Here is a 24,118-nt window from a genome sequence, read left to right as displayed (position 1 = left end):
ATATACAGGAGTAGTAGCTGTCTTTGTCACTAGGATTTCCAAAATTCAAAGGCCTTCAAGCTATCGTCATGGATCCAATCTGAGCTACAAGGGAGGTTAAAACTTGACTGTGCTTGATTCCGAAATACTCCTTCAGCTAAAGAATTGGAATCCTAAAATGAGAGTGAGAGAGAGAGCAGGTCAAACAGAATGCTACGCCGTCCAAAATCGCATGAGGGTTGTCTAGACAAAAAAAATCACAAAGAAAAGGTCAAGAATCCCAAATTCCGATACCCAAAACCAAATGCTCGCTCGCGTGTGTCGTATGTTCTTGTGGGTTTCTTTCCGTCACAAGTATGATGATGAGTCTCTCAAGAGATGTTCACTTTGTTCCTTCTCGCCGTGACGAGACGCAGGACCAAAAGTAGAGGTGTATAAGTGTGCAACCGAGAGGGGTCAGTGAAAATGAAGGCACCAAGAGCGGAGTTTGATATCTCTTGTCAGAGTGGAAACCGGCCATCCACAGGTTAGAAGAGACTCTTCACGCCCTATCAGACGCTGGTCGTTGCGGACACTGGGTCTCGACATCCAAACCACCCTGGATTGTGACAAGTCGAGGAGCTCTTTGCAGGGGATGGCGCTGTCATTGTTGGTGCTGGCGTCACCATGTGGTTGGTTGTGGTTGTTGGGTCGTTGCACCCGAACCAGCCAGGGGTATGACACGTGGAAGTCGACGAGCTGGACGTAGTGGTCACAGGCACAGTTGTTGTTGTCGGGTCGTTACAACCAAACCATCCTGGCGTTTGACATGTCGTCGTTGTCATGGTGGTAGTAATTTCAGAAGTCGTAGTAGTTGAAGTGGTAGCCGTGGCTGTGGTCGAGTCATCGAGACAACCCCACCAGCCTGGAGTTTTGCAGGTGGAAGTCCGCGTGAGCGTGGGAGAGGCCGTAGTCTTGGTAGTCGTAGTTGTAATCTCAGAGCCATTGCTTTTGAAGAACTTCCACAAGACACAGTCATAGCACTCTTCCTCGGGCGCACAGGACGGTACATCGTCGTAGACTTTAATGACGTCCCGAATAACGTTCCTGATTTTATGGGTGCCCAAGCCCACCCGCCAGCCTCTGTCCCCGACAGTATCGTATGTGCACATTTGGCCGGTGTGACAAGCAGATTCCATCGCATATCCACCCCAGGTGCAAAGGGAGTTGATTCCGTTGCACGTGCCCATATACACTGGATCTGCCGTATGTCCAAAATGATATGCGCCTGTGAAGCCTCGTTTTTGAGGCAGGAGAGAGTCATGTCCGGGAGGACTTGGAATACCAAGTCGAGCCGCAGGCAAAGCCTCAGGAACCGCCTCAAAGGTAACAGTTGGGAGACCGAACGTTAGGCCCAGAAGACTGGCCATAGCACCTCCCAAAGAATGACCGGTCAACCAAACCTTGGCGTTGGGATATACTTCGGTCACGTTGGAGTAGAGCTCGATGGCTGCTTTATAGTACTTATTCTCGTCGTTCATAGCCTCGACTATACAAGTCAAGTTGGCGGTGTAAGTGGCGGTTTGGCAGTCACAGACCTGCCGCCACAAATACGAGCCTCCTTGCCCACAACAACAGCTGAAGAACAAGTTGTCGTTGACTTTGTCATTAGTAGTGGTCCCGGCTCCGTCGAATAACGCAGGAGAAGTCCCTTTCAGAGACACCACGACCGTGCTGTTAGTCTGGTCGGCATAGATATGACCACGAAGACCATCGAGCTTCCATCCAAAACTATTGGAATAGTTGAATGGCCCATGAATGTTTTGCCAGTCCTCTGTTCCGGGAACTTCAATATAATCATTCGCTGTCATTCGCGCAAATGTCATGACGGTATTCTTATCGCTGACGTTTGGCCCAGGGATCGTATCCATAACCCAATCCGCTGGTGACGACGCCGTTGCCATGCCTGATACCCGTGCAGCACTCAAATGTTCTTGAATCACAGAAACTCGTCGATCTGCCAAGCGCTGTATTGTGACGGGGTTCGAAGAAGCGACCAAGGGCGCTTCATCCTCGGAGGACTCCTCACTGGTGCCATCTTCCGATAGAAGCAACAAGCGGGTGCTGGGTTCAATATCGAGTCTTTCATATAAGTCGGGATGTCGATGTGTTCCGCGGTGGAATATATGACGGAGTGACTGTCATTATCAGAAAGGAGCTTCCACGTGAATGATGGTCAAAGAGGAGGTAACGTACAAACTGATATGGCTCGGAGGACAGCGCCGGCTGGTCCAAGGGCGCCGGTGGCGGAAGAATGGGGAGCTGTACCGCAGGCGAGTTGTCGAAGGACTTCACAGCCTGCGGCAGTACAAGTGCTGAAATCAATACAGACCACATATTTGGTTTACCCTTTTGTCGAGCTCGAGAGTGCTGAAGACGAGCCATGATGGCCAATGGTGTTAAGAACGCCGAGGACGGAGACAAGGCTATCGCACCTTATCGCCCAGAGTGACGCAGATGCGGAGAGACTCCACACGTGATTTGGCCCCGTGATGCATCCCCGCTGACCGTTGATAACAAGATCATGTGATGATAAGATGTGGAACGAACCGCACGCCAATGGAAAACGGTAGACGCGACATCATTGCTAATTCACTCTCACTCTTGCCCAGCAGGTCATTGATATCGCGGGAAAATGGCACCCAATTATCTCACTCGCCTGACATTTTTTACTCGAGCCGGTTGCGGCTTGTGCGATACTGCTAAAAACACCGTCGTCCAGCTTCGAAAGCGACGTCCATTCGAGTATATTGAGAAGGACATCATGGATTCGCGAAACAAGTGTTGGAAGGATGTTTATGAATTCGATGTTCCAGTCTTACACATACAGTCCATCAAGGATGGTCTTCCTCAGGAAGCTCAATTATCTGATGCCCGGAAATTGTTCCATCGGTGGACTGAGCAAGAATTGGAGAAGGTGGTCGATGAAGCCGAGAAATGATACATCTCTGCATTTCTGTCTGCACTGCCATAATTGATGCTTTGGAGACGCTACATGGATTCATTTTTCGGGATGATTGTGTCCCTCTCGGTTCTTCGAAGACATCCAATGCTGGTCGCGAACAAGCAGGCTCGATTCCGCCATGTGGTGATCGAACCAAAATCAACAGCTCTGAAGTCCGGGCTGCCTCGAAGCCTGCCAAGTAGAGACTTGCCTGGATGGAATTGGCAATTACGAGTCTTCGGTTCTAAAATCATGGGCTACGACCATTGACGGGCTGCCTCTTCAAGGGACTCAATCCCAGACTTGCCGCATGAATTTTGGAAATTGAGAAATCTATATGTACATATTCTTCAACCTCCCCACTGCCATGATGCTCAGGACAAAACAATGTACTTCTCCAAATGCTTGGGGATGGCTGACCGCAAGTTCTTGGACTCCAGCCATGTGTTGGAAAACAACCGATCAGCATAGCGGTAAGCTCCGTCACAGAGAATCGTCACCACGGTACTGCCCTTGCCCATCTTCTCGGCGACTTCCTTGGCGGCCACAACATTCAGTGCGGAGCTGGCTCCCAGGTAGAGACCCTCCTCATCAAGGCAGCGATAGACCATTTCGATAGTCTTTTCGTCGGAAATGTTCAAAGAGCCATCCAAAAGATCAATATCAGGCTGCAGGTTGTCGGTCACACGTCCCTGACCAATGCCCTCGGTGATACTGCCTCCAGAGCGGTCGGTCAACTTGCCACCACTCTGGATGAAGCTGTGCAGGACACTGCCGGGGGGATCAGCCAAGAAACTCTTGACTCTGCCATCGCTGGCTTCCTTGAGGAATCGAGTAGTTCCGGCTAAGGTTCCACCCGTTCCAGTAGCACAAGTGAAGGCGTCAATCTTGCCGCCCGTCTGAGCCCAAATTTCTGGACCAGTCGTTTCGATATGCGCTTGGCGATTGGCAATGTTGTCGAACTGATTTGTCCACACAGCGTTATCCAGAGATTCGGCATGTCGACGCGCCTGATGATTGTAGTTTTGAGGGTTGTCGAAAGCCACAGCTGGAACGGGGTAGACCTCTGCACCGAGCAGGCGAAGAAGGTCAATCTTGCCCTGTGATTGAGTGTTGGGCATGTAGATCACCAGCTTGTAGCCCTTGGACCGACACACATGCGCCAGACCGATTCCTGTGTTTCCAGCGGTACCTTCCACGACAGTACCGCCAGGGCGCAAAAGTCCCTTCTTCTCGGCATCTTCTACCACGAACAAGGCAGCACGATCCTTGACGCTGCCGCCGGGATTCTGAAATTCGGCTTTGCCCAATACATTGCATCCGGTTTCTTCGGAAAGACGCTTCAATCGGATAAGAGGCGTATTGCCGATAGCTATTATCCAGTTTCGCGTCAATTGAAACGTCCCACGTATTCTCATACGCAAAGCAAAAGCGTGCCATACCTTCCGTCAGTCCGTTCACTACACCCTGGGCCGCCGACACACGCACGGTATAAGGGGAGCCCCCGACGGCCGCTCGTAGGCTGGTCGTTCCAAAGCGTCTGATACTTTGACGGAACATCTTGATCTGAGACTTGACAAAGATGTGCAAGTGGGCCAGCAATATTCCAAATTCAACAAAAGCTCACCTTGTCACTCAAGCACGCTGCCATAGCCCCGATAGCCGGCCCAACCCCAGATCACGTGCTGATACGTGAGCACGTCATTCTGCTCCTTATCTTATCAGCCCAGTTTGATTCGAAGTCAGCCCCTTATCGCACTGCCGAGGTTCAACTAACGTTCTGCGGTGACTGCAAACCATTTGGATTGATAACTCGGGAATGTGCTTGTGACATGAAACTGCTCCGGCGATGAACAAAAATTGGTAGCGACCATGCCTGCCATGGTTAGGCAAGGGCCTTTCTGGACCAACAATTGTGTCAAATGGACTACCCTTGTCGTGTTCTAGTAAGTCGGGCAGTCACGTACGACTGTCCACACTCAACACATTCGCAAAATCGAGGAAAGCTACCGTTCCCAAAGGACATTATGAAAGCTCTCATCTACGACGAAAAGTGGATGGGATGTAGAGCCCTCGTGTTTATCGAAAATGGAATGAAGATCACCAGGATGGAGCGCTTGAAGTACGCTTGTGGATCTCCGGGATAGAACTATAGGTGAGATAGGTACGAAGGTATCCGAAGTAGACATGAGAAAGCAAAGTTGTGAGAGTCATAATATGGTATCGGCATCATCATGAAAAGAAGAAGACAAAGCACGTTGAAACAAAACTGCTTTAAACAGTCTCGATATATCGGCGAACCTCCCTGTGAGACAAGTTAGACTCGAGGCGGAGAGAAAAAGCGAGGATCAGAGAAAGAAAGCGCAAAACAAAGTGAGGAGGGAGAAAGTGGCAGGGAGAGAGAAAGAGCGATCACTGATCTTTCCAGGGGCGGTCACTTACCAGTCTGTGACAGCTTCCTCGAACAAACGGACTTCATGCTCTCTCGTACCACCGAAATGGTCCACGAAAGTATCTCCAAAGACCTCTCGAGCCACACTATCGGGCCGCGTGAAGGTGGCGATGGCCTCCTTGAGGGACTTGGCGAGTCGTACCCCCTGATCACTAGCCCCGCCCATATCTTCGCCTTTTGACAGAGGCGGTACGGGAATCTCCAGCTTCTTTTCCACGCCGCGCCAGCCTAGCGCCATAATGGCGGCGAGCACAAAGTGTGGGTTGGCATCTGCACCGGGGGTGCGGACCTCGAACCGGGTAGCTTTAGCACTAGCTGTGGGCGGTGTGATCAAGCGAATTGAGGCGGCACGGTGCTCCAGGCCCCACGACACAGTGACAGGGGCCCAGAAGTTCTCAACTAGGCGCTTATAGGAGTTGATGGTGGGCGCAAAAAGCGGCATCACATCAGGCAATCCCACCAGTAGTCCGGCGAGGAAATGACGACCCAGATCCGAGAGGTGGGCCACGTCTGGGTAGGGGGGAGAAGGGTCGGGTGTGTCGCGGATGAAAGCATTCTTGCCATCGGCCGTAACCAGAGAAATGTGCATGTGCCCACTGTTTCCGGGCAGGCCCTGGCGCGGCTTTGCCATGAAACATGGCGTGATTCCGTGCTTGATGCCGTATGCTTTCACCACATATCTATTTGGAAACCACCTAAGGTCAGCCCATTTACTTGCTTTTTCTCCACTGTGAGAGCGCTTGCGAGACGTACTTGAACAACCCGGCCTTATCAGCCATATCCTTTGCTTCTCCGAATTGTAGTGCCTGTCGCAAGCCATCAGCATTTAGTAACCAATCTCGTAGTCGATGACATCAAACACCGACGGATGTCCCTCTTATGCAAAGTACTCACGGCCTCGAAAACACCAGGTCCACTCTCTGTGTGCCAACCCTCGATGTCGCAGCGGAATTGTTCGCAGGCGTCAAAGATTCCATAATAATAATCCTGGTTGTGCAAGGGCCGAGTAATGGAATATCCAAACATGCCCTCTGTTAAGGATGGCAGAGAATCGACAGGATTTGTCTGCAGGAAAGGTGCCGTCGCGGATGCTGCGCGCTCGGGACTAGGGTGATCACTAGGAGCGCGGAATTGGTAAAACTCATACTCGGCTGTTTGAAATCAGTCAGTCAGGCCAAAATAGGCGCTCATTGTTGGTGACTGCGGGCATGCAACCTACCTCCAGCCATGGCGCGATATCCAGCGGCCTCGGCCTTGGCCGACACTGTCTTCAAGAGCCCACGTGGGCATGCGCACACGGGCTCTTTCGTGTCCGGGTCCAAAAAGCTGACCAGGAAGAAGGGAATATTGTTCTCCCATGGAATACGCCTGAAACTGCTCAAATCCGGGATCGCAAGGAGATCACGATAGCCGTTCTCCTTGTTGCTGATGGAGAGCTCCTTGAAGTAGGTCATGTCATGCTGATCCCAGCCAAAAATGACGGAGCAGAAGCCAAACCCTTCCGAGACCACCGAGAGAAACTTGCTCTTCTTCATGATTTTACCGCGCAATTGGCCATCCACGTCGACTCCGGCCACCTTGACCATACGGTCGTTCTGCAGGATTTCGGCCACATTCTCGGCAGTGACGTCGGGGGCCGACATGGTGGGGGAGAGGTAAATTAAAGGGCGACGGAGGGTGTGATTTGGAGCGAAAGCAGCTTTTGAGGCGTGGGGGGGAGGAGGAAGGGTGAAGTGAAGATCAAACAAGTCACCAGCTGCAACGCCAGACAGAAGAACTATTCCAAGACTTGAGAATGGATCATGTTCGAAGCTGCCCTGGCCACGAGCTTATCAGTGACGATCGTTCTGCCCACTTGGTCCGTTTCCGCCTGAGGCTTTATCTCCGCATAGAGAGAGCGGAACTGTCTGGTTCCAACTGAAGACCACCGGATAAGCGCCGGCAGGACCCACAGCGCGGTCCGCGCGGTCACCAGAATCCCGCCGGGTGTCTCGCTCGAATACCGCAGCTTACAATACAGTCAGGCAGCATCACGCAAGGGGAGCTTGGTGGAATTCAGGTTTCCGCCAGTGTGACGCATGTACAGATATACCTGGAACCTCAGGCGGAGACGTCAGACTCGGAACCGGAATGCAGCGCGGTCCTGGCTTATCTAAGACCGCAAGTTGGAGCCTGAGGTATCCCCTGCAGAGCAGTACCCCGCGGTCTCTTTTGTCGAGCTCCCAGACCGATCTTGTTGCTGAGAACATCCCAACAATTGACCGACAGTCGCAGAACACGCGATTGACTTACTATCCGCGCGCGGAAATCTGTCATGTGAGTGCTCTGTGCTCGGCGGCCGGTAGCTCGAGCAAGCAATAAAGCTCGGGACTTTCCCCCGCACGGAGGTCTCTGTCTCTGGCCATACTGACAGCTTGACTTTTGGAAGAAGCTCCTCTCATCCCAACAACCATCGCAATGTCCTCTCCCAAGGGTCGCCTCCAGGGCAAGAACGCCATCATCACTGGCGCTGCAGGGTAAGAGCTCGATGCACTGGCATCTGTTTTGATTGTCTTTTCTTGTCCCCCACTTTGCCAGGGCGAAGCTCGCTAATATGTGCCCTTCTTCCCACTTGTCCCTCCCACAGTGGCATTGGTCTTGAAACCACCATCCTGTTTGCCCGCGAGGGTGCCAACGTTCTGCTCGCCGACATTTCAGAGCCCGCTTTGGCCAAGGCTCTCGACAAGGTGAAGGAGGTGGTCCCCAACGCTGGCCGTCTGGAGACTATCCGCTGCGATGTGTCCAAGGAGGCCGACGTGCAAGCGATGATCGAGTCCGTGGACTCCTGGGGTGGTGCCGATATCGTCTTCAACAATGCCGGTATCATGCACGCCGATGATGCGGATGCCGTTGACACTGCCGAGAAGATCTGGGATCTGACTCAGAGCATCAACGTCAAGGGTGTGTGGTTCGGTTGCAAACACGCGGTCCTGAGCTTCCGCCGCAACAACAAGAAGACCGGCAGTGTCATCAACACGGCAAGCTTCGTCGCCCTGATGGGCGCCGCCACCCCTCAGCTGGCCTACACTGCCAGCAAGGGTGCGGTCCTGGCCATGACTCGGGAATTGGCTATTGTCCATGCCCGCGAGGGCTTCCGCTTCAACTCGCTCTGCCCCGGTCCCCTCAAGTAAGACCCTCTCCCATTTTGGATTATAAATCATCAACACCACATACTGACAAATACACAGCACTCCCCTGCTCCAGGACTGGCTTGGTGATGACCACGCCAAGCGTTTCCGTCGGGAGGTGCACTTCCCCAGCGGTCGCTTTGGCGAGGCCGTCGAGCAGGCGCACGCGGTAGTGTTCCTTGCCAGCGATGAAAGCAGCTTCGTCAACGGCACCGACTTTGTGGTGGATGGTGGTCTGAGCAAGGTAGGCATTTCCCCCCCGCTCTCAACCTCGTCACGGCCTATACATCGTTTATTGTGGGCGATCACCCGGCGCTAACACGAATCTTCACTAGGCGTATGTCACCGCGGAAGGCCCCGCACCTGCGGCACCGAAGAACCTTGCTCACTAAGGGACCATGCAACAAACTGAATGCCCCTCTCATTTAACGAATTTTCTTTGGGTTTGACTCTTTTCACACAAAGCTTTTGCACCCGGCTGTCGCACTTGTAGCTTTTCTTTTCTTTTTCTTGTCCAGGATGGGATTGATCTTCGGAGGGTTTCGGAGGGGGTAGGCTATACCACATAGAAATCATATATACGTTTTTTTTTTCGTTTTCTCCCTTCCCCTCAAACAACGCCTCTGGCAGGCCTGGGCTATGAAGTCCGTAGTATTGTTCTGGGACAATATAATGAATTTTGTGCTCTTCTTGCTCCCCGGATTCAATATTCAGGCCATTCAGGGTCAACGTGTTCGCGCCACGCTCGCAGGCCGCCCTGAATGTCCCCGATAAACCTTTGGCCGCCACGATCCAACCCCAACTCTTTCATCCGTCGAACGGCGAGCTGGGAATCATTACCGAGTCGACAAACAACGTACACAGGCTCATCTAATTCCGCCTCGACCAGCTGGGCCGGTACCCACGAAGGCGTGGCGTCAGAGGGATCAGACGCCAGGATCTCCGTAATCGGGATATTGATGCTGTTTTCCAAATTGCAGATTCCAAACTGTGTCTTGTCTCGCACATCGATGATCATGTGGCGATCCTTGGATGACGGCGACTTATCAGAGGAACTTTCAGCTCGCGAGACGAGCTCCTTGTATTTGAGTGCAGAGATGCGTTCGTCACGGCCCAGGAGTGCGGGCGGATTTGCCGAACCGCAGAAAAACACATAATCTGTGGATCCAGAAGTGATCGTGTCCAAGGTGACTGTTGCTTCTGCCGAGCAGACTGCACAATTTGCGCGTCTTGAACGGATACGAATAGTGCGGAATAGAGGATTGGAGTATGCTGAGAACATATGTAGAAGAGGTGACTCGGGCGTGCTCGACGTGACGGGCTGATTTGCTGAGCTGGTACCGGCGGTGATCACTTTAATCGCCTCCAGAGCCTGCAACACGCCCATCGTTCCCACCACAGGACCCAGAATACCTCCATCCGCACAGCTGACCACGGAATCCGCAGGTGGTGGTTTCGGAAACACGCAGCGATAGCAGGGTCCTCCCGTCTTGTCGCCCGGTGGGCGAGGAGGGTTGTTGAGCACCATGAGTTGTCCCTCGGTGCGGAGCGCAGATGCAGATACCAGTGGCTTCCCCAGGAGCACGGCTGTATCGGAGATCAAGTATCGCGTGGCGGGGTTATCAGTACAGTCCAAAATAAGATCATATTGAGCGAAAATTTCAGGCGCCTCGTCGGGGGTGAGATGTGTGCAATGCGCGATGTATGTAGGGTGCGGATTTAGTCTGTGGCAAGGCGAGAGAGAGAAAGAGAGAGGACCAGGTCAGCGTCTTTGCGGTTCGCAAGACCCGTGCGAAGTCATGGGATGAACTCACTCTTTCAACGACTCGATCGCACTGTCAACTTTGTATTTGCCAACGTTTCGAGTCCGATGGAGGACTTGACGATGCAGGTTGGAGACTTCGACCGTGTCCCCGTCGATCAAGCCAAGGGTTCCAACGCCCGCTCCGGCGAGGTATTGTGCTGCAGGGCATCCAAGACCACCGGCGCCAACCAGAAGCACCCTCGCTGCTTGGAGTTTCAATTGGCCTATTGTACTCGAAAGATTCCACGCCATTACTTTATCAGCAATCATTCAATTTCACCCCAACCAGCAGCAACATATCCTATCTTCCTTTTGGCGCATCGAGACTCACCCGGCAACCCCACCTGCGATACGATCATCTGCCGACCATACCTCTTGTACTCCTCTGGTCCCAGAGGCCAAGAGGATCGGCCCTGCGATTCTTGTGCCGGTGTATGATCTCCTTTTTGGGTCTGGGCATTTGCGACAGCTTCCTGGGCTCGGGCAAGCTCCTGCTTGAGATCGGCAAGCTGCACCTCGGTAGCGGCAATGCGCGCCTGTAGCGAGGCGCATTGATCTTCCAGATGTCCCATCGGGGCGGAATTGAGGGTACAAATTGGAATATGAATCAGTTCATTCGAGACCGCGAGCCATCGACCTCGACGAGCGCAGGTTGTGTCATGACGTCGCGTGGGTTTCGCTTCCCCGCGGAAAGTTTTCTGTCCGTTCTGGCGGGGGCACAGGCGATAAGATAAGCTTTTGGTGGGATGCGGCGCGGGCGTCGTGTCAACTGTCGAGTTGTGCGGGTGTGGGTTGTCTTGGGAGAAGGAGTCGATCAAGAATGATCGTTTCACCTCTGCTACGATCACTGGCTGATCAATCTCGTAATTGGTATATCGAATAGTTTCTTCTAGGATTATGTGTTCAATTCGAACGGGGATGGTGCTATAAAGTCAATAGGAGGTGATGCAAAACACAGAGATGGACGCTACTCCCGCTCTCGATCTATGAGGAACTCAACTTGAGAAACAGGGCTGTCCAAAGTAATGACAGCCCCCCCCCCCCCAACCCCCCAAGATGGACATACATCAGAACCTTTGAAAAAAAAAGATTATCTCCTTCCTCTCCCAAAAGAACCGAGAAAATAAAAAGAACAAGTTCCCGTAAGACACCCTCACTTCAGCGCAGCCATCAATTCCTCCACACTTTTCATCTCGCGATCATTATTCTCTCCCACATCCAAAGCGACCAAAAACCGACTGACGCAATTATATCCCGCAATCCCCGTCGTCAACTCGACAATCTCCCGATCCGTGAATCCCTCCTTCTGCAGCTGCGCAAACACCACCTCCTCCACCTTGATCGTGCGCGTCATTTGGTCCGTATACCGCAGCACTGCTCGCTGTCGCGCAGTCAACACACTGCTCTCCAACGCCGACACCTTCTCGTCTCCCTCAGCCGTGCAGGGTAGGGACCGGCAAGCCTGCAGCTCCGCGGGCGTCACGCCGCCCTTGAGCGCCAGCGGCGCATGGGCATTCCACTCATACACGGCCCCATTCAGCACGGCGACGCGGCAGACGGCCAGCTCGAGGAGGCCTAGGTCGACGACGGTGCGTGTGCGGATAGCGCCCAGGAAGCTATTCCAGCCGTCGGCTACCGGGGGGCTGTGCAGCAGGGAAAGGTCCAGTGGGATGAGTGGTCGGGGGTGCCGGCGGGCGGCGATGCGGGAGTAGATCTCTGTTGTTTCGGTGATGTTGTCGCCCTCGGAGGGGGGAGTGTTGGGGGCGTAAGGGAGACGCATGGTGCGTGTGGGGATTTGACTTGGATAAGTTGAGCAAGGTGGAGGAGCACAGAAGAAGGGACGGAGACGGACCCTGGGATGCAGGTGCAGGATACGATTCATGGAGGAGGTGCCGTCTCAGTCATGTGCTCACTTTGTCCAGTATTCTCGTGACGAGACGCTTCCATTGCCCCCGTCAGGGCTGGCCTATTGTTATGTCAGTCGTACTCCATACGGGAGCGGTGGTCCACTGGTACAGTTGCTCCGTCGGCACAGGTGGAGTCTGCTCGGCTGGACCCGTTGCAGAGTTGCCGAACTGGCCCCCGCACGGAAGTGTGTTTATGCGGGACGAGTCGGAGTCGACTGAAAATACTGTAATGACTTTGGTACAGTGGAACGGAATGGTAAGAACGCCGACGGTTGAGATGTATCTCTTGGCCATTGAGAATATGCAGACTCGGAGATGGAATCATGGTCGTCGATGGGCGGTGATCCTGAAGATATTGCTCCACCACTGCTTGGTCGCGAGCCAAGCTCTCCTGCACGGGGATGGTGAGAGGAGAGAACTCGGTGGAGATTCCCCATAAGAGGGCTACTCGGTCAAGCGGTAAGATTGTAGATTAGGAAAGGGCCTTTTATTCAAGAAGGTTGAGATGACCCCAAAGTTCGATTTTGAGCTACCGGTATTGATGTGCGTGGTAGCATCTTCGGAGAAGGAAGAAGAGTGAGACAAAGAGGAGGAATGAGGAACCACAAAAAAATAGGGTAGAAAGCCCAGACTGCGAACACGCAGATACCCTGATAACGCCTGCTCAATGCAAAAAAAAAGTCCCTCGCTCAAATCCCAAATGCGCCCAGGAAAGAAACAATTACATGTACATTCAGTCCACTAGACAAAAGAAGATTTTCAAGATGCGTTGGATTCCGTTTCTTCAGGAATCGTGGCGAATTTGTGGAGCACCTGCTTCAGTACAGGCCGACGGAGCGGTTTGCTGTTCCCCAGTTAGTGATGAGATATACGGCCGAGGGAGAACAAGAAAAAGAAAGTGGATTTGATCGGTACACACCTCATGAACATGTCCATGCCACTGTCCATGCAGTCTTTGATGTTGCTCTCTTCAGCGAATGCACTGAGAGCCACGATGGGTGCAGAATAACCAATCTCGCGGATCAGTCGGGTGCTTTGGAGTCCGTCCAGGTTGGGCATCTGTAATTGGTAAGCGGCGGTCGTGACTCGTCCGGCGGAGGGGCCCTGGCTTACCTGGATATCCATGAAGATCAGATCAAACACGGTGCCTTTCTCCATGTTCGCCTTGACTGTGTCGAAAGCTTCCTGTCCATCTTTTACCATGGTCACATCGTACACCTCCTCGAGGGCCAACATTCTAAAACACAATTAGCTCAGGCCGTCGGGAAGACAAGAGGGGGCATGGAAGGGTCTTCCTACCGTCGCACGACTTCTTGATTCACAGTGTTATCCTCGGCCACCAGCACGCGGATCTTTTTCGTACCATCTGCCTGAGCGGCCGTATCACCGTTGGCTTTAGGGGGTGGAGCAGACGCGTTGGAGGGAACCGTCGGGGTGAAGAATGGCTGGCTCAGACCAACCAAGCGTGGCTGGACTTCCGATTTTTCAAACCCGGGTGCAACGGTCTCATTTCGCACGGAGTGATTGGAGGGCGTGCGAGCCGCATTGGAGAATTCCTCCAGCGAGAGCACACTGGGTGTTCTGGAACCGGGCGTACTGGGGGCCAGTGTGCTGGGAGCCGCTTCCTTGACAAATCGCAGAGGAATGCGAAGAGTGAACATCGACCCTTGTCCTTCCTGACTGTCCAAGAGAATCAATCCACCCATGATTCGGGACAATTGAGCACAGATACTCAGCCCCAGACCTGTACCACCGTATTTTCGATTCAATCCAAGATCACCCTGCACAAAGGGATCGAATACACGCCGCTGGAGATGCGCAGGAATGCCAGGCCCATTGTCCTCAACTTCGAATTGGAAAACCAATTGGGGAAGCCGGGCAATCAATGATATCTGGTCTTCACTTGATCTCTCGACTGGTTGCAATCGGTCCGTCACGGTCTTCCGAATGGGGGTCGTGTCAACGAGCATCTGAGCGTTGCCAGAGCGGGATCCCGTGGGGAAATCGATATCCTCCAACGGACCATGGAATTCGCCCAGACAGCGAATTCGAACTTCGACGGTTCCTCGTTCGGGCGTGAATTTCAAACTGTTGCTCACCAAGTTGATCAGCACTTGGAGAATGCGATGCTGGTCTCCCCAGAGCACCATATCCATGAGTTTGGTCCCGTTCGCGGTGTCTGTGCTTGACCGGGGTCGCGCATGGTCTTGGTTCCCGGACAGTTGACTCAGCGGACCCGTCTGCACTTCATTCCCCGCAAAGCAGTCCACACTGAAGTTGATTTTCTTCTCGTGGACTTGGTTTTGGAAAATGGTGGTCAACTGGGCACGGATATCGGAGACACGGAATTCCTTCTCTTCCAATTGAATCGCCTGCTCGATTTGGTTCTTGCTGAATGTCAACAAGTCGTTCAACAGATGCAAGAGCAGGTCACCGGACTGGTACACCACTTGAAGGGACTTTTTCACGCGCGCGAGATTGTCATCTCCCATACAAACTGCGCACATGCCGAGGATGCCGTTCAGCGGCGTCTTCAACTCGTGCGAAATGTTTGCGATGAAGAGTGTCTTGCTTTCGTTGGCGGTCTCAGCAGCCAGCTTGGCCTTCTCTAATTCACGGGTGCGCTCGGCCACACGCTCCTCCAGCCGGTTGTATTGGATGGTCAGTTCGTCCGACATCTCGTTGAATGTACTAGTCAATTCCGTAAGCTCGTCCCTCACGCAGTGGCGCCGCTCCTTGACACGGGCGGGGATCTGGAAGGGCCGACGAGAAGTGTCCTCCACCACATCGTTGGTACTGCTGATTCGCTGCTTGCCTGATCGGCGCATCGCATGGATCCAAGCGGCAGGCCCGCTCTTCTCATCAAATTTCTCTTCCAGGCCTTCAGGATCACTTTCTGTCGAGTGGAGACGGTGTGGTGCTTGTCGCGAAGATGGCGGGCTGGGCATCTGCGGAATGACGGATCTCCGTGCGGCCTCTCGAAGTCTTCGAATCGGAGTCACGGCAAAGTGGGCAAGGATAGGAACTAATAGAAGAATGGCCCCAGCGGTACCAAAGAAGCATGCCAAGATAATCTTCCTCAAGCGGTAGACTGGGCTGAAGGCTTCCGAATGAGTCTCCTCTACCACCAGAATCCACTGCGCTAAGCTGGTTTGGGGACGAATGACACCAACTGCCACCGAGTTTCCTTCTTCGTTGGTCGTTGACAGCTCACTCAGGGTCTTGTTCTCTTGGGAATATGGTCGGTTCATAATCTCCAGGGCAGTTTTGTACATGGAAAGACTAAAAGGCGTGCTGGTGTTCATTTTACTGTGCCGGCTGGCCTGGCCGGGAAGTGGCGTGGGCTCAAAGACGTAGTGAACCTGCGCGTCGGCCAGAGCTGCGGAATCAGGGGTCGTGCTGGCCGTGGCAGGCTGCGCATCTTTGACAAATCTGTTCTGTGGCCGTGATGGACCTATCAGCAGCACTTGACCCGTCTCACCGAGGCCATCGCGAGACGAGACCACGTCTTGAATGTTGGCAGCGCTGGCCAAAACCCTGATCATTTGTTAACCTCTCTGGTGCAAAGCATATAGTGAGGAATTCACTCACGTCATAAACCCGAGGAGCTCAGTATCGGATGTGTTGTTGACAATCGGGAGCGTCAATGACACCAACGAGAACGAGTCATTGACCCACAGAGGACCCAACAGCAAAGCCGTATGCAAGCCCAGCGGTGAGTCAGGGAAGGCGTACGCTGTGATGGAGGAGACGCCGTTTTCATTCTGGGTTTCAGAATAGGTGATGTTTGGATAGAGCGACGGAGGAAAGACGGTACTGCTCAGCTTGACCGCGCTGCCATTTTCGTCGGCCCACGGAAGCGTGATATCGGGAAGCGTGTCGCTGGTGACATTCAGTAGTCGAGAACTGCCTTGTTGGCCATCGCGCGAATAAAGCATCACCTGGTATAGGCTGAGATAGCCACGGCTGCCCAAGGCGGATTGGAAATCCAATAGTGAATTGGACCAGTTGCTGCTGCTGGTGTTGCCATTGATATTCCGTTTCAGGGCAGCTTGAATCAAGATGCGAGTCGAGATGGTCTTGCAGGTAACTTCTAGCACTTCCAGAGTGGATGCAATCTGACTGGCCTTGATCGATGCGACCAGCTCGAGACCCTGGGAGCTGTTGCAGAAACAGTCAATGTGGGTTCGTGCTTGATGCCTTGCTATACACGGCCACATTCTAGCGTCCGCGGCATTTTTGTATCCAACTTACCCGACATCGACGACAAAGTCATATGTAGTAAACCACTAGTGCGACATCAGCAACGGGGTCGCGTTTTTGACCATCTCTTATGAAAATAGGTCTCGGTCGGCGAGGAGCAGAAAGGTGGAGGACAGATGAGCATACTGTGGTGATTGCAAGGATGGCGATCCCGGTCAAGGTGGTCAACAGGACGAGCAGCGCAAGCTGCACGGCGATTGGAATCCGCATCCGATCGAGTGCACGCCGCTTCTAGGGCATGAATTGGGGGATAATTTAGTCGACAGGCTCCGAGATGGTGATGCACACTGGGTGAAGTGTGCTAGGAGAGACGAGGGCGAGGGAGCACGCCAAAGGACATGCCGTGTTGGAAGGAAAGAAAGCGGGAAGAAATCCGGATCTTGGGGGGGGAAATGTTCCATTCATCGTCAGGGCCAACTGCCATGCTGCGGGCGGCTGCTGATAGGCTGCCGGAGAGGTGGAGATGGGGGAACCACCAGCGGGTCCACCGGTGTTCTAGACTAGGCGAGACGCCCCCCTCGAAAAAAAAAAATAGACACGACCAGGACAAACGCCGGGGCGAACACGATGTATCATGAGCAGGATCAAATAAGATGTGGACTCGGGGCTCCAGCTCCAACAGGATCTATCCGAGATGGGAACAGCTAGTTTAACTGGATTAGTGGGCCTGCAATAGGGTCAATTGTCTGCAGTCGTATACCCGATAGCGACCTGAGTCTGCACCAGTTGGTCCAGACTGAGATGCTGAAAGATAATGTGTCCTACTTATCGGGTAGATCCGCGGGTCGACCGTTTAAGAAATTGGTACAGTACTAGTGGTCTTATTCATGTTGGTTCTGCTTTTGGTATACTGTATTGTACATACCGTAATTATCATGTGCGATTTGTCTACATCTGGCCACGCCAATGACCGATGAAGCCAAGTCCCGACAGTTTCCATTTGCACGAAGATTCCACGGATATTTTCGTCTGACTCGACCACTGAGCCAACGGCCCCAGGATTCTTACTGTACCCCTCTTACACAGGACCCCCGTTCCTTGGGTAAAATAGCTCAACCCACGCCACAGCAGTAGGGTAGAGTACCCGTCTATTGTTCTCTGACCCCTTTTACGTCCCCAGAGAATCGTCTACTCGAGATTCTGTTGCGACAACACGTGTGTCTCATGAAAAGGATTGCAGATGGCAGGTAATGGAATATAATTAGTCCAGACCGACTATGTATGGATATGCACATACCATGCACTTAGTCATAGGCTAAGGTTTTTTGGGTACCGTCCGGCACGCTTCAAGACTTGACCTTGGGTTGACTCGTGTGGCCAACAGTCAGCAAAACCCGGGGCCCGCCGATACCGACCTGTGTAGGTCTGATTTTCCCGTATTCCAACAACTAGGCATCTGATCATGATTTTATTGTTCAGTGGCGAACACTTGGACAGTGTGGATATGAACCGAGGAAAGTGAGTATGTAGCCATGTGCTCAATTTTTTCCACTTCTCTTGTCTCTACATTATTCATACATTACTCTGTGATCAGCTCGGGTTTGCCGTTCACTACATACCATTTCGGGAAGCCCGAGGAATGCGTTTCCTGTGAGTGCAATCAGTACGATTGGGCCCCTTGAAACCATGCAATAATTGCTGAATAGTCTCAGCGCCCCCGAAAGACGAATAAAAAAGGCAAGGAAAAAAAAACAACGGTTTATGCGAGAGATGAATTCATTAGTGCAAGGTGGGGACTGGCATAACTAGGCATATACGAGGTGAGACTACAGTAGGTGGACTGAGAGACTGAGGTGTGCTGCGTCTAGATCTTCCACCCCATTTAGTAGTCTGAAATGGATGAACTTTATTCAGTCAGACAAAGTATGGGTCAGATGAATTATGCATGCCGATACCTTTGAAGGTTGGACTAGGAATGAGGAAGAACCCCGAGACCTGGTTGGCCACTTCCTCATCGCTTAGAACAAAAGTGAGTGGTGCGTCTGGTTTACACAGTTTGGCATCACCGTACGTCCGAACCAGGATCTCCGTTTCGCCTCCAAGTCGCATGGGAGTCGCAGCTTATTCGGATTTCTGGTTGGTTCAGACTTGGCGGCCCTCTCAAATTACCAGAACCAATAGCGGGTGGGGTGCTTGTTGACAACAGGTGCCGCTAATGGGGGTGCTGTCATCAGTACCCCTGACGTCATTGATAAAGTGCCAAGTGATCAGGCCCGATTGCGACGAGCATGTCTCACCTCACCATCACATCTGAGGGTCCCTCTACAGCCCTTTTATCCCATACCGGCCTTCTATGAAGGGTTATTCGATCTGACTCGGGCGAAGGCATGCCCCAAAAAAGAATGCTTGATTTCCAAAGCGGGTTCGTGTGTCATGACCGGGTGCCAGCAGTTATCCGATGTTTGGGGGAGAGGGGCCGCTCACTTTTGGCCTTTGCGCAAAAGAACTGTCCTGCAGCGTGGAAGAGACAGCATCCTCGTACAGTATCGGCGCTCACTATTTCAACAGCCAGAGCCGACTTTTCTCCAGCGACAGGTAAAAAGCACACCTGTATCAAAGAACTGGAGCACCTTGGAGAAATCGGACTTTCGGCATTCGGAACCCGAAACCTACTGTACCGCGACCTGGCTTCGTACTGTATAGATCCGGACCATGAAAAGAGATAGACAACGGTACTTTGGTACCCATCTCCCAGTGCGATGGAAACTTTAAAAGCCAAGAGCTTCGTTGGGACCCTTGGATACAGTAGAGACAACTTAGTCTTGAATTAACTATGGAGGCAAACAGACTATCCCCAGAGATCAGCACTCTGGAGTGCAGATCGCGGATGCCCTTTCTCCATTCTTCTTTTTCTTTTTTTTTGGCTTTTTTATTTTCCGATCCTGCGCAGATCAGCCTCCATCACGCGCCTCCAGCATCGATGAATCCTTCCTAATGGCTAGCGCACACGGCCATCTCGAATTTGTCAGGTCGACCACGCTTTGCATTGATCTTTTTTTTTTCGCCTCTGGTGGAGACAGTTGGGGAACTTGATGCAGAGTCTAGACGCGAGTCAATCACATCGAGAGGCGATGGAATACTGTACGGATCAATGATCGGTCCCTTGGGGTCCTCCATGTGGCCAGCCTTCAGCTTTAACACGGAGGCTACCACGGTCTAGACTCGCAGGGCCAATCCTAGCTATTCTCAATCCAGTCTGCTCTGAAGCAACGAATCAATCGAGAGCCTCAAAAAGCGAAAAGTGCACATGGTACTTCGATTCAGAAGCATTGGTTTTGTTGTGAGGCGAGACGAGCACACGTAAAACAAGGCAGACATGGACGGGTGAGCTGAGACGTGGCATATCATCTCGGAATGATCATTGCAGTGCTGCAAAATACATACACCTTTTGTAGGCAAGGCTCATAGAAGGACGGTGTGCTCCCCAATACCATTCTCCTGCCCAACATTACACCACGTGGCTCCTCCATGCGCCAAAGTCAAAAACTGCACGTCCAGTCCGATGCATAATTCCCTAGTATCCACGCGAGCAAGACTTATCAAGAGCCCAGCATCGAGGCATTTCTCGCAATGACCCCAGCTGCAGGGCCATAACCGTTTCGTCCATGTCCAAAATGGATGGTCCGATGCAAATACCGTGGAAGCTGTAACGCACGGTACCAAATCAATACATTACAATACAGGCCATGAATTGAGAGGGGGCATCCTCCCGAAGACAGCCTCTACGTCATTTTTACCCGCCGGCGCAAGCCACCCTGTTCGGCTCGACGTGTCGCAGGTGTGGAGTGCAAAGTTTGAGCCCCGCTGGCCGCTGGGCTGGAACGGAACAGGTAAAAGCTGTAAAAGCCGGGAATGTCCAACTATGGCAGTACATCGAGAAAGGAGTCCACAGCAGAAGACATGAGGGTCTAGAGACAGTGTTGCCTGAAGCATCTGGCTTGGCTGCAGATGATGAATTAGCCTCGGCCGAGATCGGCCTTTGCGGACAGGGTACTTCTGTACTTATTCTTCTACCTTGGTGGAGCGGAGAACGAGTGTCAAATGATCAGGATGGGCCGGCACTTTAATCAACCTGAGAATCACACTGTCATCCTTAGTTGAGTACTTAGTACGGATGTGGAAAATACTCGTGACCCGGGAACCCGTCTTTGCCTGGGCCGACCGGGCGAATAGTCTGGTCTTGCACGTGGATGAGGCTCCCACCCCATGGGCCCGTACAAGATATCCGACACTACGGGAGATCTGGAGATCTGACTAGACACTAGTTCATAGGGAGGAGTCACAAGGATGTCTCCATCCCATGCAAGTCGAATCGTGAGACAATCGATAATATAACAATCCAAATTGGGGGGGGGGGGTATCCATAATATTTTTTATACACAAAGCCAGTTGACAACACGTCCGCATCACTGACCGTCCTTTTCTCATCTCCTTGGATCTCTTGGTGTCCCTCGAAATCACCGCTTGCGGGTGGTCTTCTTCTTCTTCTTTTTCTTCTTTTGTTCACCGTCCCCCGAAGTTGTGGGCACATTGCGAATGGGCCATTTCTTCAAGTGCTCCCTTTCAAAGGCGTCCTTTTCCCGACGATACAGCGCCATGGTAGCTCGGGCATCCTCCACGGAGGAGTGCGCGCCGTCTTGAATCTTCAATCCCAAAAAGTGCTCGGCGAGCATCTTCAACCGTGGAGAACCTCCACCCGCGATCTTGCGATATTCGGGGTGTTTGCTGGTATCGCGGATGTCGCGCTTGGGATGACCGAGGAGAAGAGCGTCCAGGTCGTTACTGACCGCATGGCCTACGAGGATGCGGCCATTCATGATCTCGCCGACTTCCTTTTGCACTTCCTCGAGGGTGCGGGCTTCGACCATGTGTTTCGGCGCGATGCCACTCACATGTGTCCGCCAATCGGTGACCATCTCCTTCGGTCGAACATATGAATCGTATATTTGGTCCCCGTTGAAATTGACGATACTGACTCGCGCCAGAACCGAGTCGTTATCAGGATTGGGCCCGACGCCGACCATTTCACAGTCAATGGCAATATGTTTCCCTAGCTCCGCACTGTTCCGATCTCAAGGATGTGGCGTAAGCAGGACTGTATGTGGAGGAATGAGAGGAAGTAGTCTGTCCGGACTGACGGCAGAACTTACGTAGGAGAGCGTCCCTCGTTGACCTGAGAGTTTCGTGACACCGGAATTGGAGCGGTCGTTGCATTCGTGCTGGATTTCCTTCGACTTGTGGAAGAGGCCGTTTCAGAATAATCGGTAGGGCCATTGGTGGCACTATCCAACATCTTGCGTTTCTTGATCGTCGTCCTAGTAACTTGCGTTTTGGAGGGAACTTTGTGGGGAGTGTCGGCGAATTTGCGTTTCTTCGTGGTCGCGGAGGAGGAGTCGCGATCTGCGGTCTTCCGTTTGGCAGTTGACGTCGCCGACGCAGCACCGCTTTGCTTGAGTGTGGCCTGTAGTCTCTTCCAATTACTGGAAAGATTTGTTGCATCCATTGCAAGGCGTGACTGGGTCGATGACCTTTATTGCATACTGGAGATTGACAACAAAAGTTCAAGGACGACAAGAGAGGGTACCCATGGTACTTTTTTTTTTCTGTCGGCAGAAAAAACTCCCCCGAAGCCCACCGCCTGTGGAACAGGTAGACAATCACCACCTCCATTCGTTGTGTGGATGCCAAGTCGAGTAATGACCAGTTCAGGAGGAACACCTTTGGAAGTACAGTGTTCAGATGAAATCTATGCATCAACTGCTCTTGTTATCATTTGCATGATGTTTATAAATATTATACAATGACAAATTATGAAGTCGAAATCTTGAAATATTGCGCAATTGAGGGTGTCAATGTCGTCGAGTATAATGGGATTTAGTTCAGCGCATAATCAATACATGTCTCACCAAACCATCAGGGCGCGATTCTCATTGTAACTTCTCACAACCTAGTTCTGCCTTCATTTCTGGGCATCTCGAAGGAGGCGATGGATATCTGAGACAAGATACAGACTGCCGGCAATCACCACAGGCCCCTCCGGGGATATCTCGCTGGCCCATTGAATAGCAGGAAGCAGGTCCCCTTGGAAGCTCTTCACCTGTCCGATCTCCGGGATTGACTCAATGGTTTTGGCAAGATCAGCAGCCTTAGTGGGAGTGACCCAGGGCATGCCATCGACCGGGCCGAACTCGGCTGTCGCCACATTGTCACCAGGACGAATGATCGAGCAAAACACGCCCGCTAGGTCTTTACCGCTTGAAGCGGCAATCACCCAGGTCACGTTTCGCGAATGAGCACGGAGTTTCCGATCGACGTAACGTCCGAGCACGGCAGCAGACTGCGGATTATGGGCGCCGTCCAGAAGAACAGGCTGCGTGCGGGCAATAAGAGGGTGAAGAACCACGCTCTCCAAGCGTCCTGGCCATCGAACTTCCGAAAGACGAGACAGTAGGGACGATGCATCTGTCTGAGGACGAAGTCTCGCCAATGCAATACGCAATGCAGATACAGCAGAGCACATGTTCTCTTCTTGGTGAGGCTCCAGGTCCCAGGTCTTGAAGAGCTGGGCCAGCGCTGGGATCTGCTCCTCGACCTTGTCGGGGGAGACGAAGTTTGCGTCGATCCCAAGTTCTTGCACAAGGCCGGATAACGTCTGGATCACCCCCGGCTCGTTGGTGTTGTCAATCACACAAGGCACGCCCGGTTTGAGGATGCCGCCCTTCTCTCGAGCAATCTCTTCCATAGTCGATCCGAGGAACGCCTGGTGATCCATTCCAATCTTGGCGATGACCGAGACAAGGACATTACTCAACACATTGGTAGCGTCGAGACGTCCACCCATGCCCACCTCCACCACTCCTACTTCAACCTGCTCATGGTTGAAGATCTCAAACGCAGTGGCAGTTAAGAGCTCGAATTCGGATGCACCGATCCCAAGCTTTTCATCCCGCTGCTTGACTTGAGATTCGATCTTTCGAAACAGCGACTCCTGAACCACTCGCTCCCCGATGGTGATACAGTCCCATTTGTCAATCAGGTGTGGCGAGGTGAAGCGACCGCATCGGACACCACCCGCGGAGAGTAAATGAGAGAGGTAGGCACTGATGGAGCCTTTACCGTTGGTGCCAGCGATGTGGATGGCTGACCATGTCAGCGGGGTTTGTTGAACGAGCCGCGCTATGCGACCTAGCCCTAGTTCAATCATTCCTCCTGGTGCCCTGTTGTCTCGAAGACGGAAGACATGGTCCGCACGAGCATGCGCAAGAGAGACGTGATAGTCAACTTGGGCGTCTGGAGCTTATCAGCAAATCGCTGCCCGGTGGAGTCACAGTCGAGTTTCCCGTTTGCCGTCCGTCGGGCAAGTTCTCGGGATACCACGTGACTCTTGTCCTGCTCGAGGACTGAGTGCCTTAAAGGCACTGCCTTCATTGCCATGAGCTGATCGACCGAAGATGATCTTTTTCGAAGTCCTCATGAAGTGGATTGGAATCTGGATAGGAGAACCAACTGGTTAGGTTAAAGCTTAGTCACTGTTTCAATTGCAATTTAGGTACTTTCAAGAGT

General features: G+C 52.6%; 10 protein-coding genes across 10 annotated transcripts; 2 read left to right on the top strand and 8 right to left on the bottom strand.

Moving 5' to 3' along the window:
• Positions 1-530: 530 nt before the first annotated feature.
• POX_f08315 (putative lipase atg15) lies at positions 531-2,403 on the bottom strand (the record flags this gene model as incomplete). Its single annotated transcript, XM_050117091.1, has 2 exons — positions 531-2,156; positions 2,215-2,403. The coding sequence occupies 2 exons, from the start codon at positions 2,401-2,403 to the stop codon at positions 531-533; spliced, it is 1,815 nt and encodes a 604-aa protein (XP_049967230.1).
• Positions 2,404-2,653: 250 nt separating this feature from the next.
• Positions 2,654-2,959, top strand: POX_f08314 (Glutaredoxin-like protein; the record flags this gene model as incomplete). The annotated part of the gene is made up of 1 exon (XM_050117090.1): positions 2,654-2,959. The coding sequence occupies one exon, from the start codon at positions 2,654-2,656 to the stop codon at positions 2,957-2,959; it is 306 nt and encodes a 101-aa protein (XP_049967229.1).
• A 377-nt stretch (positions 2,960-3,336) lies between these two features.
• POX_f08313 (Cysteine synthase 1) lies at positions 3,337-4,522 on the bottom strand (the record flags this gene model as incomplete). Its single annotated transcript, XM_050117089.1, has 2 exons — positions 3,337-4,334; positions 4,405-4,522. 2 exons carry the CDS (start codon positions 4,520-4,522, stop codon positions 3,337-3,339), a joined length of 1,116 nt encoding a protein of 371 aa, XP_049967228.1.
• Positions 4,523-5,400: 878 nt separating this feature from the next.
• Positions 5,401-7,057, bottom strand: POX_f08312 (Type-1 glutamine synthetase 2; the record flags this gene model as incomplete). Its single annotated transcript, XM_050117088.1, has 4 exons — positions 5,401-6,094; positions 6,168-6,220; positions 6,309-6,565; positions 6,634-7,057. 4 exons carry the CDS (start codon positions 7,055-7,057, stop codon positions 5,401-5,403), a joined length of 1,428 nt encoding a protein of 475 aa, XP_049967227.1.
• Positions 7,058-7,871: 814 nt separating this feature from the next.
• Positions 7,872-8,973, top strand: POX_f08311 (uncharacterized protein; the record flags this gene model as incomplete). The annotated part of the gene is made up of 4 exons (XM_050117087.1): positions 7,872-7,930; positions 8,041-8,580; positions 8,642-8,825; positions 8,917-8,973. The coding sequence occupies 4 exons, from the start codon at positions 7,872-7,874 to the stop codon at positions 8,971-8,973; spliced, it is 840 nt and encodes a 279-aa protein (XP_049967226.1).
• A 311-nt stretch (positions 8,974-9,284) lies between these two features.
• POX_f08310 (Adenylyltransferase and sulfurtransferase uba4) lies at positions 9,285-12,165 on the bottom strand (the record flags this gene model as incomplete). Its single annotated transcript, XM_050117086.1, has 4 exons — positions 9,285-10,305; positions 10,396-10,609; positions 10,717-11,309; positions 11,543-12,165. The coding sequence occupies 4 exons, from the start codon at positions 12,163-12,165 to the stop codon at positions 9,285-9,287; spliced, it is 2,451 nt and encodes an 816-aa protein (XP_049967225.1).
• A 98-nt stretch (positions 12,166-12,263) lies between these two features.
• On the bottom strand, positions 12,264-12,586 carry POX_f08309 (uncharacterized protein; the record flags this gene model as incomplete). The annotated part of the gene is made up of 2 exons (XM_050117085.1): positions 12,264-12,351; positions 12,402-12,586. 2 exons carry the CDS (start codon positions 12,584-12,586, stop codon positions 12,264-12,266), a joined length of 273 nt encoding a protein of 90 aa, XP_049967224.1.
• A 465-nt stretch (positions 12,587-13,051) lies between these two features.
• On the bottom strand, positions 13,052-16,765 carry POX_f08308 (Two-component system protein B; the record flags this gene model as incomplete). The annotated part of the gene is made up of 6 exons (XM_050117084.1): positions 13,052-13,136; positions 13,212-13,529; positions 13,592-15,829; positions 15,884-16,453; positions 16,547-16,581; positions 16,682-16,765. 6 exons carry the CDS (start codon positions 16,763-16,765, stop codon positions 13,052-13,054), a joined length of 3,330 nt encoding a protein of 1,109 aa, XP_049967223.1.
• Positions 16,766-21,012: 4,247 nt separating this feature from the next.
• POX_f08307 (RNA exonuclease 4) lies at positions 21,013-22,058 on the bottom strand (the record flags this gene model as incomplete). The annotated part of the gene is made up of 2 exons (XM_050117083.1): positions 21,013-21,616; positions 21,706-22,058. The coding sequence occupies 2 exons, from the start codon at positions 22,056-22,058 to the stop codon at positions 21,013-21,015; spliced, it is 957 nt and encodes a 318-aa protein (XP_049967222.1).
• A 456-nt stretch (positions 22,059-22,514) lies between these two features.
• On the bottom strand, positions 22,515-23,759 carry POX_f08306 (uncharacterized protein; the record flags this gene model as incomplete). The annotated part of the gene is made up of 1 exon (XM_050117082.1): positions 22,515-23,759. One exon carries the CDS (start codon positions 23,757-23,759, stop codon positions 22,515-22,517), a length of 1,245 nt encoding a protein of 414 aa, XP_049967221.1.
• Between the last annotated feature and the right edge of the window lie 359 nt (positions 23,760-24,118).

Source organism: Penicillium oxalicum, chromosome VI, assembly GCF_001723175.1.
Source record: "Penicillium oxalicum strain HP7-1 chromosome VI, whole genome shotgun sequence".
NCBI classification, from domain to species: Eukaryota; Fungi; Ascomycota; class Eurotiomycetes; order Eurotiales; family Aspergillaceae; genus Penicillium; species Penicillium oxalicum.
Note: the sequence above shows the minus strand (reverse complement) of the source record. Positions and strands in the feature narration are given on the sequence as shown.